At 41.9% G+C, this 14238-nt stretch overlaps 1 protein-coding gene across 2 annotated transcripts in view; it reads left to right on the top strand.

Annotated features, from left to right (window-relative positions):
- The window catches only part of adamts17 (ADAM metallopeptidase with thrombospondin type 1 motif, 17), a 108914-nt gene that overhangs the window by 46726 nt on the left and 47950 nt on the right, over positions 1–14238 (top strand). For both annotated transcript variants that reach the window (XM_041935492.1, XM_041935484.1), the window contains exons 8-9: positions 6741–6846; positions 11987–12127. In XM_041935492.1, the coding sequence (XP_041791426.1) occupies positions 6741–6846; positions 11987–12127 (247 nt within the window). The remainder of the gene's footprint in view (positions 1–6740; positions 6847–11986; positions 12128–14238) is intronic.

Here is a 14238-nt window from a genome sequence, read left to right as displayed (position 1 = left end):
CTGGTGTGGAACACCGGAAAACAAACATTCAAACAATTTCTTTTTTTGAGTTAAAGAGTGTTTCCGATTATAGGGCCATTTGAATGTTTTTGCTTATTTTAGCACTGCATATTGTTGGGAGAAGTTGAATCAGGATTTACAAGCCAGAACTGGTCGTATCGGTCTGTTTGCAAAGAGTGCACATACATGAAAGAAAAATAAATGTGTGGATGTTCGGACATGCAGACACAGAGGTTTCTGTTCCCCAAAATCCAGCCAAAGCAGTGCAGCTGACTTTGGAATAATAAAAGGCAAATGCATGAATCATCATCATCATCTGAGTCTAGTTCGTGAATAACAGCTAGTGCAACCCTGACTCCAAAAAAGTTGGGATGCAGAATGTGATGATTTGCTATAACTTGCTCATCCCTTTTGACCACATTCAATCGAAAACAGTACAAAGACAATAGATTTAATGTTTGACCATGAGCGTCATTGATTTTTGTAAATATCTTCTTATTCTGAATTTGATGGCAGCAACATGTTTCAAACAAGTTGAGACAGGAGCAACAAATGGCTGGAAAAGTTGTGGAACGCTCCAAAAACACCTGTTTGGATCATTCCACAGGTAAACAGGTTGATTGGTAACAGGTGACAGTATCATGATTGGGTATGAAAGGAGCATCCTGGAAAGGCTCAGTCGTTCACCAGTGAGGATGGAGCGAGGTTCATTGTGAACATGTGATTGTAGAAAGGCTGTTACTGTTACATGGGCTCTGTTGGTTAACAGTTAGTTTGCAAATCATCACATTCTGTTTAAACTATATTTTGCACAGCATCCCAAATTTTTTGGAATCAGGGTTGCATTTTGTGAGACTGAGGAAAGTGATTGAAAAAGGAAAGTGCTTATTTCACCAGGAATCTTTTTGCGTGTTCCTCGACAGCCTCTTCCCTGTACATATATCTCATTACCACACTATTCTCCTGCCAAAGCTGCCATGTAAACAATCTTTTAAATATAACCTCTCTGCATGTGAAAGCAGAAAAACAAACATTTCTGAGCTGCATTATTTGAATAAAAACATCAACATTTCTTTCCTATAATTGTCTGAGATCATAGACATTATACACACGTAATTGCAGCCTTTGACTAAGCATGCATGGTTGTAAAATGGCAAACCAGTGAAGAGGAAAAAACACATGTCCAAATCCAGGCCAACATCTGTTTTCATCTGCCCAAAATGTTTCCATTGAGGAGGGCTTTAACCCAAGCCCAGTCCAATCCAAAACCACCATGTTTGGATTTTACTAAATGGTCCATTCTGCACAGTGCTGTAGCTAGATGAGGGTCTCTGTCTTCTAAACTACAGATTGCATTCAACATGAAACTGTATTTATTCTGTGGTCTCTAGTCACTTCAATGTTCATTGGAACACTTTGTCATCTGCATTTACAGCCAGGTCATCAAACTGAGATTCAATATCACTCGTCAGTGGCAAATTAGTGATGATGATCATTACTTTTTCATGCTTAGATACTTGATTGTTTTATTAATAATGTGTTTTCTTACAGTCTTCCAGAAGCAAAAAGGAAAGGGAATGACCAAACCAATGTCAAAACACAGGGAGCATGTGCTGCAGGGTTGACATTAAACCGTACATACAGATTCATAGGCAACAAAACAGCAGCAGTTAAAGACGCACAGCAGTCCGACCCAGCAGCCAGATGAGCACACACAGCTGGCAGCAGCAGCAATATCCACTCCGGGTCGTGAACATTTAGCAGCATCAAATCTGCAGCCATAGGCTGAATAAACTGCAGGGACAGAGAATGTAAATGGTGAACATGTGCTAGTTGCACACCAGCACTGCAATTATTACTGTGGTCCAGAGAATAGTCAGTTCTGCTTCAAGGAGAGTGTGGAGGAGTTCAGTCCATGTCTGACTGATGACATCACTGTTGGTCACGAAGGTGGGAACCTGTAGCACATGATCCATCCAGGAAAGTACATGCATGTAGCCACACTCGTCCACTTATTGACCGACCAGGGGAATGGTGCAGGTGATGGTGTCGCTATCTTCATAAATGAATCATTGCTGAATTAGAACTTCTTCTGGTCTTTATGTTGATGTGTGGCAAACTTAAGGAAAGTGCTTTGTTTTGCATTGTATATATTTGGGCCTAACTGAGCTCAGCTAAAATCAGCGAGCGAGAGAAAGGCCCTGACTCTGCTCTGCTCTGTGCAGTGATGCTCTAAGTGACACAGGAGGAGCATGGACACATGAGCTGCTGAGAGTTTCCAAAATGTAGCTGCTGTCATTCAGAAAGAGAAAACAGATCCAAACACAGTACAGGTTTTATTTTTTTTTTACAACAGTAGCCACATAATGTAGAGAACATTAGAACGGATATTAATTGATCATTCAGCTTTAACCCTTTCTGTTAGAAGCTTGTGATTTGCTCACCCATGTCTACACATATGTTGAGCAGGACAGATTAATGGAGAGTGAATTTAGTTATATTTGATTTTTGCATCAAAATCATGAAAAACCTCAATTTGTTTGCTTTCCTATATGGTTATTTCATTCATAAATTCTTGAAGAACAGCAGTCAGGCAAGTCTTGTCATCACAGTGAGGTTGCCAAAACTTGTGCTCATTAACTGTATCTGGCAACCCATGCTCGAGCTGCACAAAAGCAGTGGGTGGATGGATTAACCTTGCAGAGAGAGTAAATATACACAGGGGAAAAAAGACAGCAGTGAAAGGAAATGGAAATGTGGAAGGAAGTGGAAACGAGGAAATGTTTGAAAAGGGAAAAAAAAACATTATTTTTGCGCAGTTGCTCAAAATCTCCTCTTGGACGACTCTGTTTCTCAGAAGTGTGAGGATGAGCCATGTTCTCAAAACATCATGGCGTTACAGCATTAAAATCCTTCCACCAGGGGCTGTTTGATGTGCAGACCTGTTTGTTTCAACTCCAAAATCCTCTCGTTCATATCTCCAGCAAATTTGACCAATTCCGGTCAACTGACAATGTGAGAGGACAACTCCTGCCCCAAGTTGTTATCGTCACAGTTACTTCAGAGTCAGTCCCAACAAGACTGAACCCTGAGAACAAGAACAGCATCAGTAAATGAACATTTCACAATTCACATTTTAAATCATTCTGTGCTGAGACCGCAAAGACTGCTCCTGCCTGGACCGTAGCCTACTGGTTGATTTGTGCTACCTTATCTTGAAGTCAGGGTCGTCCTGCCTTCAACAACATTTAACAAGATTCATTTATTGCAGGAACTCAGCTGCTTTATGTCTGTGTGTGTGTGTACATGCAAAAACGTGTTTTAGTTTAGAACATGTTTTTTCCCCCCTTACACTCACACTTTTTTTTTAGCTCATGCATACACTACACAATCACAGCCACATTAGAGCTTCACATCTTTCCTCGGGTTATCTCCTCTGCAGCCGTCAATCAAGGCGATGGGACGCAGACATGTTGGGGCTCCTCAATTCTCAGTGATTGCTTAGACCAAAAATGACCCCCCATTTAAAAACATGCAAGGGCCTGTGTTGAAATAAGATCCAGAGAGTGCTCAGAGGTTATAATACTATGAGACAGGATTTCACAACTCTGGAAAGTTATCATGGTTCTAATCTTTTCATCCTTTGTGTATCATGAGTGTATTTTGATAGACCCGGCGCACTGATCTCATTGACATGAGCGAGGAGCCTGCCTGCTTTCTCATACTGCTCATGTTGGTGTGAACGCAGTGAATACAGTCACTTCCATTAAATGTCAGCTTTCTCCTTGTGAATTTATTTCTACGCTTTATCTAATGGGCTTAAAGTCATTGCAGCTTCTCCAACCTTTTTTGTGTTTCTTCCGACTGCCTCTGTCTTATCATACAGACCTGAGGCTTCATGCACAACTAAAATAAAACGTGCGTCTGCTGTATTGGCTGATAAAGACAAAACTTGATCTCGCTGTCTCTCTGGCTGTCTGTTCTTCTCTCTCCGTCAGTTTTTTTCCCTTAATCTCAACTGGCTTTGATTGTCTTATCCTCGTCAATGATTTAATTTATGGCTGCCAAATGAGCCTCCATGGCCTGGCTCCAGAGGCAGACAGGAAGCAGGTGTATGTGTGCGTGCATGTGCTTGTGCTTGTGTGTGTGTGTGTGTGTGTGTTCTGTGCAGATATCTAACTTTCACCTCAGAGCATTCCTGGGTGAAAGGCTGATTGATTGTTTTTTAAACACTTTTGGCTGCTCATGTGTACTTAAGCAGTCAGCCTGCTTTCAAATGTCTGTTCAAGTTCTGCCAACAGTATTTGAAACTGATAGTATTACACACACACAAATAAGTCATATAATATTGTTTTCTTTTCAATCTCTAAAGAACACGATGACACGTAAGATAACGTGATACCCATCATCTCAAAAATCACTTCCTGGTATGAAATGGTGAAATGTAAAAAAGGTTATAAATGACAAAAATGTTGGATTTGTATTCAAAAGCCCTCCTTGCTACAATATCTGAGGCATCATTAGTCCTTGCACTCTTCTTTATTTATCTGAGGGAGGGGGCTCTAAGCCAAGTTTACAGTCGTGCATTAAAGGGTTACAGCAAAGCCACAGTGACTTTGTGTAGATTCCAAAGCTGCTGTTGACTCCGCTGAGGCTGACGTGGGCCTCATTACAGATGTTACTACACGTCTGGGCGATAGAGATACTACATGGGGACTGTTTTTGATACTGGGGTGGAGATTTTTGAGAGGGAACACAACACTGACCTTTAAATACTGTTGGTCGCTCAGAGACCCCAGCTGTAAAACATGGCTCAATAGTGCAGGGATGTTCATATATTCTATATCTGTATTGACAGTACTTTTTACACAGTACTACTATCCCAAATACCAAATGAGTCTGTTTGTATTTCTGCAAGATCGAACACCATAACAGGTCCAACACCTCTCTGGGGTCTAAGTGACCATTTTATTTAAGATAAGATAAGAGAAGATAAAACTTTATTTATCCCCAGCTGGGGAAATTTGGGTATTACAGCAGCATGTAATAGCAGTTGGAATGAAAAATAGCAACAGAGATAGAGAAATTCAAAAAACAAAAATAAAATAAAAAGTGGACTATATATATATCTACATATTGTACAAGCAAAAATTTTGACTATATAAAAGAAAAAAAAATACATAGAAAAAATGTATTAAAAAGATGCATTGCTGCAATAACTGTGGAAAAAATTGATGCTGCCTTCAAATTAATGATAATAATAAATAGTGTTAATACAGTTGCACAGAAGAAGAAAATATAAATATAAAACAGTAAAAAAAATTATAATATTGCACAAAATGTAAAGGATATGAGTGTATGTTGGCATAAATGACAACAACAGATAATTTGGCAAACAGCATCAACACAGTCTTATGTGATGCTGGAGCTGAACACTCTGACAGCTGTTGGTAGGAAGGACCTGTGGTAGCGTTCCTTCTTACAGGGGGGATGCAGCAGTCTGTTGCTGAAGGAGCTGCTGAGGGCCCCCACTTTGTCATGCAGGGGGTGGGAGGGGTTGGCTAACATCCTCCTCTCTCCTACATCCTCAGTGGTGTTCAGAGGACAGTCCAGGACAGAGCCAGCTCTCCTGACCAGTCTGTTCAGTCTCTTCCTGTCCCTCTCAGAGCTTCCACAGCCCCAGCAGACCACTGCGTAAAAGACTGCAGATGAAACCACAGAGTCATAAAAAGTCCTCAGTAATGTCCTCCATACTCCAAAGGACCTCAGTCTTCTCAGAAGATGGAGAAGACTTTGGCCCTTCCTGTTCAGGGCATCAGTGTTAGTGGACCAGTCCAGTTTATTGTTGAGGTGGACAGCCAGGGATTTGTACTCCTCCATGATCTCAATGTCCAAACCCTGGATGCACACCGGTGTAGTCAGTGCTGCTTTCCGGCAGAAGTTCGTCACCATCTCCTTGGTCTTGGTGGTGTTTATGTGCAGATGGTTAAGTCCACACCAGTTGACAAAGTTAGCGATGACTTCCCTGTATTCCAAATCGTTCCCCTGCAATGCACATCCAACAATGTAGCTTCACCATGTAGGATACTTTATCTGTGATGAGAAACACAATAAAAATATATTTGTTATACATATAACAAAACCTGAAACCTTGGTAGAATAACAGTGCCTTATGGTATTTATGGCTTTATCAGTTGCACAACCTAGTTTGTGTGGGAAGCGTTGACTACAGGGCTGCTTTTCTATGTGTTGGGTTTGAATTGGATCAGAAGTGGGCTCTGTGGGACGAGAAAGTAAAGCCAATTGTCGCTTTCTATAACATTGAATGAAGCAATGTAAACATGGTCATTGCACAACAGTAATCTCTATTAAGTTAATGAAACAAAGAGAAACAAGAGTTATCTGAAGGCAGCCACGTTTTATACACACTCTCGTAGCCCACCGTCCCTCTGTCATAAAGTGAAGTAAAACAGTTCCTCTCTTGGATCATAGATCTCGACATGACAACCTGAGTTCTTTACAATGAGCTTTACAACCTCACACAGCCCCAGTAGCCAGTCCCGTTGTTTTACCTGCTTGTCAGTGTGTGTGTATGACTTTGATCTTCTCATCCGACCTGGAGGAAGTGTATCAATGCACACTAAGTGTATCACCCAGCCTGTTCCGTTAAATCATCAGTTAGTGTCAACAAAGTTGTAACTGTTATTTCTGAAACTCAATGTCGTGTCACTGTGTTACAGGTATTGCTTATTTGGGTGGTGTCTGCAGTGCCAAGAGGAAGTGTGTGTTAGCAGAGGACAATGGACTCAACCTGGCCTTCACCATCGCCCACGAGCTGGGACACAAGTACGTTTCACTGTGCTCAAGTCTTAAAAAGGTGTCTTTGGACTATGTATCACATTATTATGCTGCTTTCTGTTGGGAGAACTGTGTGAACGTGCAGAGAGTGGAGGAATACAGTGCAGGATACTAGAGTTTAGTTTCCTCTCATCTTGATAAGATAAAGACATTATTCTAATGAAAAGCTACGTCAATTGCATTTTTATTTAGTCTTTAACTTATCAACAAAAAAATGATGTGGAATCAGGTCTCTGCATTGGCTTTACAACAATTATGGATGAAAAAGGATAATCATGTCACCAGCTTAGTCAAATTATTGGTTCACACCTTATCAATTTACCAAATGGAAATCTGGTCCTATGCTGAGACGTCAGTCACACGAACAGGTTTCATGTTTGGGATCATGTTCAGTGTTGAGTTTAGTAGAGCCCTTGTTCCACCTCCACCATGTGCACAGTTCAAACACACCCAGCTCTCTGACAACCTACAGCTAGGTGAGCGATGTGGAGTGAAGGTGGGACACCTCACTCAGGGATAACAAGCAAGCTGTATTTGGATGCACAATGTGCTGCAGAGGCTTTCTGTGTCTTTTGTCCACAGACAGTCAGTGGACGAGTTCCCTGACTGACTTTTGCTGTGACAATAAGCACTGACTCTCAGCAGGACACATCAGACAGACTGATTTCCAAACTTACTGACAAGCCCGGAGGCACGAGGTATCAGGACTCAAAGATGCAGACCCACACAGCAGCGAAAGATTTCAAAATAAGAATAATTTATTAACTTAAATCGCTCAGGATGATATAACAAAATAAGGCAAGATAATCAAAGTACAGACAAAAAGCGCTAAGGATCAAAATGGAGAAAAATAGCACAATAATTTGGCAATGAACTGAGAGAAAAGTATCAACAAAAGATCGCAAGACAAAACTAAACTATGGAGGAAAAGTAACAACAAAATTTCACAGAATACTATTAACAAGACTTACTAGGGAATCAGGAGACAAGGATCAGGAAAGCTAGACAGCAAGGCAGTACAAGACATGGCACGAGACAATCTGGCACAGGACAAAGGGAGACGCGGACTATATATACACGAGGTAACAATGAACAGGTGGAGACAATTAGGGCGGGGTAGACAATCAGACAGGCGGGAAACACACCGGGAAGTCAAGGGCCTGAAACGAGAGGAGAGTTAGGTTTCACAATAAAACAGGAAGTGCAAGACAAGACATGACGCTCGTGAACAAAACACATTAACAGACTTGACGAGATATAACACTTACCAGGAGCTCTACTTTGTCTATTATGAATCCAGACCCTCTCCTTTTTTCTCTTTAGTCTCTGCATATTCATGGAGACATAAAACTTTAAAACTATATTAATAAATGTCACCTCTGTCTACTTTTGCTGAGTGTGCACTGTGCAGCTGTAGGAAATATAGAGAGTGTACTGTGTCACAGCTTTTCAGAGCCTATAACTGCATGTCAGTGTCTTCATCAGCCAGTGAAACTGGCTCAGGTGTCATCATGTGAGGTAAGTGTAGAATGTTGCCCGTGTGATGAGGAGTGATCATACAATCCCAATTCCTAAAACTTTGGGATGCCGTGTAAGACAAATAAAAACAGAATGCAATCATTTCTAAACAAGACGAGGATTCATTTACAAAAATCAATGAAGTTGATGAGGTCAGACATTCAGTGTATTGTCTTTGCACTGTTTTCAGTTTTGTATATGCCAAAAAGCATTAGCAAATGATCACATGCGCTTTTACTAATGTTTTACATACTTTTTGGGAATGGGGTTTGTATATGGGAGGGAGATTGAAGCCCCTGTCTCAGCTCAAAGATGATCTTTGATGGGATGTGAGGTGTTCCCTTGTCTGACCCATAGACAACCACCTAATATCATGTGATCGACATCCGTCACATGATGACTGAGTCAGTTGAGATGAGCTGAGTTAAGCTGAGTTAACTTTATTATCATTTCAACAAGGGTTGTGAGCAAGTTGCCATGGTGAGCTTATAATACAGAGCAGACAGGACAACGTTCAACACAGCACAATAATTAAACCATCATACATATAAACTATATGCTACAAATGCAATATACCATATTAATTACAGAAAGGATCATAAGCTATGTGTCAAAGACTTACCATTCAAATAGAAACGTACTGTATGTCTTTTGAACGGCTCAGATTTAAATAGTCCATCCTGCTCCCAGAGGACATTCAGGCCAGTTTCTGGGTGAGACTCATCTCTCGTGATATTCAGAGCACGCTGGTGCAGCTGAGATGAGGTAGTTCGTATCGTATGCAGTCTGGCATTTTCTCTGCTGCATTGTTTTTAGAAGTTGTCAAACAAAACTGTGACAGAGAAAGTTAGAACTCTTTTCAAACATTGCTTTCCCATTAAGGTTAGAGAAATTATACTGCCAATGAATTGAAACTGTTTCACATTTTCTTATTTTCTTTATTTATAAATATGAGTTCTGCACTTGGCAGATGAGGATACTCGTGATTAAAATAGTTTCAGTGAAGGCAAAAAAAAAGTGACTGGGAGATCCATTTGAGCCAAGATCAGCTGATATTTTCTTCACTGTGTGCGGTGGTAAGATGCATGTTAAAACTGGAAACATGAAGTCTGCACATGAAGCCCTCACTGACAGCCCAGTTACACAGAGCTAATGCCAAATTCACCTGAAAATCATGCCAAAGTGCATGAACCTTTGTAGCTGTGTTGTGACTGTGCCAGGCCCCTCAGGAGTTATCACAGTTTTCATCGAGCGCTCTGTTCCAGCTTTGGGGGGCCAGGAAAGGTAACGAGCTGGCACACACTGTGTCTGACTGCTGCCCATGTACATGCACGTTATGGAAGCAGTGTTACATAAGCACACACTCCACACACGCTGTGTGCGTCAAGGTGCTCACACAATATTTGACGCAATATTTGGCTCTGAACCGCCGGGGGAGGTGAAACATAAAAGTTAAAAGGTTGCTACCTCACCAATCCCCAAACCAAAGTCTGAACAGTGAATTGTATTATTACTGTAAAAGGTGAAACTGTAACGATAAATCAAAGCAGTATAGTAAAAGCCAAAACAAGCAGAAAGGATGTATTTCTTCAGAAAGTGCTGAGTAATGCTGAGTGGAAGAAATAAACAAACAGAAAGACATTTACTAAACCGAACTCGCGAAGCATCTTTGAGAAGATGCTTTGAGGGTAAAAACGGAAGAAAAAGTGCAAAAGAAAATGGCAACTTATCCACAATGTAGATTATTGTATACACAAAATTTACATGAAGCAACACTACAGCTAACCAGCCTGGGCACTGGGCCTAAACAGCTCGAACACAACAAGAAACTGGAAGAATGTTTAGAGGCTGTGGACCGCTGCAACTGGACTGCTGGAAACCCACAGGTGGTTAAAAGGCACAAGAATCCGACCATCTTTCATGGTTATACCTTTTATAGATCACTTCCTGGACGCCTCCCATCATCAGCAGATGAATACTTTTATCTTGATGATATCACACATCTTCTACCACACCATTGTGAGTCAGTCTGCTTTGCTTTCACACCACAAAAAAACTGCATCAGAATTCAACTGACAGTTTTCACACCGGCTTCAACAAGTCAAAACATAGCACAGCGCAGTACATTTGAAGCGAACCAAAAGGGTTTGGCGTCATTATCACACCTTTTCATTTGAAGCAGATCAAATGAAAAAATGAGTTATATCAAATAAACCAAGAGCTCGTCACAGGGACTGACAGTAACTCAGGAAATGAAATGCAAGCTGTGGTCGCTTTAAACTACTCACAAAGCAAAAATTCTATAGGATGAATGAATAATGGCCTAAAAATAAACTACTGTTCATGGTGGAGTGCAGAGGATGAATTGAGGAAAAAAGTTGCTTTGTAGTCTGACGGTACGGCAGCAAATGCTCCAGTATCGCTTGGCAGGTGACAGCAGGGTGAGCGGGCTGTTGCCGGGGAAAGTATCGTCTTTTAGCATCCTTTAGGCTCTCACCTCATCTCACCGATATCACTGAGATATCAGAGTCCATGGAGGGGGACACAAGCACGGTTTGAACTACTGATCACCTTCTGTGAAAACCCCTGCACCTTAGTGCTGAGGCACATATGTGGTCCCATCGTTAAAGAAATTCTTGCAGAAAATCACACACAGCATGTGCAAACCGCTTATTATAAGACTGCTTCACAGTCATCAGAGCAGTCCAGAATTAAACCAGACTAAAACCAAACTAAAAAGGCAAATGCACCAGAGCTTGTGTGTACAGAACCAGGCAGGTTTGTAATGAAATCACCATTAGACCTTTAAATGTATAACTGTTTCACAATAGCAGGACTGACTGCTCGTGATCTTATGTCGGGAAATGAGGCAAGCTTTTGCACAAGGATTGGCATGGCAGTGGATATTTATTTATATACTTATGGATTAGTGGCGCTGATGAATCTGTATTTAGTTACATCCCTAGCTACATGACATGCCTTCATTAATTTAATTTTCAAACAGGCATGATGTTCCATAGTGGATGTGCTGTGCTGTGTGATCAGTTAGGATAAACAGTATATATTCAAAGTCTAGTGGAGTGTTTAAGATAATGTGCTCGTCTGGTCTGGCCTTAATGGTCCTGGCCCAGTTGGACGGTTCTCAGACTCTGATCCGTTCCCTCTGCTTTGAAGGCACTGCGCTGTCCTCTGCAGTGGATGAGGACAAGTCTGAGTCCTGAAATGTAATTCTATATTGCTTTTGTTTCAACCGGGGGAAAGGAGTCTGCACTTGTAGTTTATTAGTTTCTGAGTCTGTGCCTGGAGTTGAGACGAGGATGTTGTTTTTAATTTGCAAATGTAGGTCATGGCTTTGGGTGGAAACAGACAGACAGACAGACAGACAGACACACACACACACACACAGATACACTCACAGTAACTGTACCCAAGTGCAGTCCTCCCTGTTACAACATACACTCCATCCCCTGTTTGTCTCTATTTGTGTCTTTGTGTGTGCACAGATGCACTGTGGGTAAGAAATCCTTCCTGTAAGAGCTTCCTTACCTTATTTTGAGAACCAGCTCTACTACTCTGAGACAGTGTCTATGTGTCCGTATCTTGTCCTCAGCATGGGAATGAGCCACGATGACGACCACGCCACCTGCACCGGTCACTCTCACATCATGTCTGGTGAATGGGTGAAAGGACGAAACCCCAGCGACCTGTCGTGGTCCACCTGCAGCCGCGACGACCTGGAGAACTTCCTGAGGTGAGCTGTTTTTTACACTCATGCTGATCGGTGGTGAGTCATGATCAGATCATGACTTTGTGGAGCTGGAGATTTGTGTTGAGATTTTTTTTGTTCACAGATGTGCAAATGTGGATCCTACATGATGTCAGATCATGTATTACGATAATTGTGAAATTTGTCCTTCTTTTGACGCTCCTACAGAACCTGAAATATGAATATATTAATTATTATAAAAATTATTAAAAGTAATACTCATTATTATGAGATGATAGACATTTTTCCATAGTCTGTTTCAGTTGATAATGTCACTTTTCATGACAGTATTGTTAACTGCCCCCCGCCTCTTAAACTAGCATGCTCAACAACTGCTAATCATTGTAGCCAGTTAGCTCCTGTTAGCTTAAACGACAACTGTGCTGAAATGACTCTGCATCAACCCGCTGCTGCTGTAAATAAACCATCGACAGTAAGTAAACATGGTTAGCTTCTGAGCCTTATCTTAACTACCTAGCTGCTAACTAGCTAGTGACCTTAAATTGTGACCTTAAATTATTTCTCAGCGGGGGCAAAGCCAGTGTTAGCATTGTTAGCTAGCTGCTGTTGGTTAGAGCACTGGCAGAGAAAGGCTATTTCCAGAGTAGTATGTCTTTCTCTGAGGCGCAGCTTTAGAATCACCAACTTTGAATGAAGCTGCTAAACGTCACTTTGATGCTGAGTAGTAAACCAAGCTCACATCCACGCCTGCTCTCTCTCTTCTTTCTTTCCCTTGGTGTTACATACATACACACACCCAGCTGGCCCTGAGTGTGCTGACAGTGTCAGTGTGTTGCCAGGCCTCTCCGTGGGGCCTGCATAAGCTGCCCCACTCCGACTCCTCGGTGGCCTTTTAACTATAGCATAATGGTGATAGAATGGAAAATCTAACTCAGCCCTGCAAACGCCACTCCAGCATCTGATTGTATTTGGGAATTGCACAGAGTGGTGAATGTGACCACACACACACACACACACACACACACACACACCAGCTGGCAAGGACCGTTTCCACAACATTGAGTAACATTCACTGAGTTTTGCGAATGTCACAAAGGAAACACTGTAGAAAAATGTTCATGAAACATTCTAAGAATGAAGAAGAACATTATGGCAGCATTACATTTTGACAGTGGTAAAACATTACTTTTGCCATATTCTCATAGATCTCATCTCAAACATGAAGTGAATTTTAGCCTCACGTTACTCACACGAGTTTCACCGTGGGGTCATTTCAGTTTATTCTCTTTAGATTGTTAGATTGTTTTCAGGGCGCGTCAATTATTATAAACATAAATAATCAACCTCTGTGCTTATTCACCCCAAACAGCCACAATAGCTGTACATTAGTGTAAGCGAGCAAGCAACAGCAGGCGCCGACTGTGTCTGAGGACGTGTGTGTGTGTGTGTGGGTGGTTGTGTTCAGCTCGGCCTCTGACTGAACTCAGCACTCACCAGAGACTCCGGTTGTCTCTGTTTCCCTCCAGTCTCTCTTGTTTTTACCCTCTCCTCTCTGTACATGGACACCTTGAAAAGGTACACTCTGACTCTCCTGCTCCTGGTCAAAAGCTCCGGCTCTGCCCGGCTCTCCCCTTCAGTCCGCTCAGCCCGGTCCTCACCAAACAGCACTCAGTTGAATATTTTCTACTCAATACACAAATGAAATGAATTTCACATATTTGCCTTTGGTCATCAGTGTCACCTGGTCTTTGGATATGTCATGTTTAGTGTGAATACACTGTTGGAATACAGAAGTAGAGTGTTGAACATGCTCCGGGTCGTTTTACCCCTGGCCGTATTGAATCATTGTTATTGAATGTTGTTAATGCTATGTCCCTGACTGCTTGATCTATAAAGGAGGGGTGGGGGGGGTTGAAGATGTCAGGCAGCTGTAGCAGAAACTCGCCACAGTCACTTGCTGGAGCAGAGCCATGTAGAGAGCCTGTGGCTGGTCAGACAGTCAGCAGAGTGACTGAGCTCGACGGCCGGTTCAACACACGTTTTTCTTATCTCTACTGTCACCTGTTGGCCTGACAAACAGCACCAAGACTGCTTCAAGGTGAGTTAACTTTTCTGCTCTAAAGTAGCCGTTTGGA

This window comes from Chelmon rostratus, chromosome 1, assembly GCF_017976325.1.
Source record: "Chelmon rostratus isolate fCheRos1 chromosome 1, fCheRos1.pri, whole genome shotgun sequence".
Classification (NCBI taxonomy): Eukaryota; Metazoa; Chordata; class Actinopteri; order Chaetodontiformes; family Chaetodontidae; genus Chelmon; species Chelmon rostratus.
Note: the sequence above shows the minus strand (reverse complement) of the source record. Positions and strands in the feature narration are given on the sequence as shown.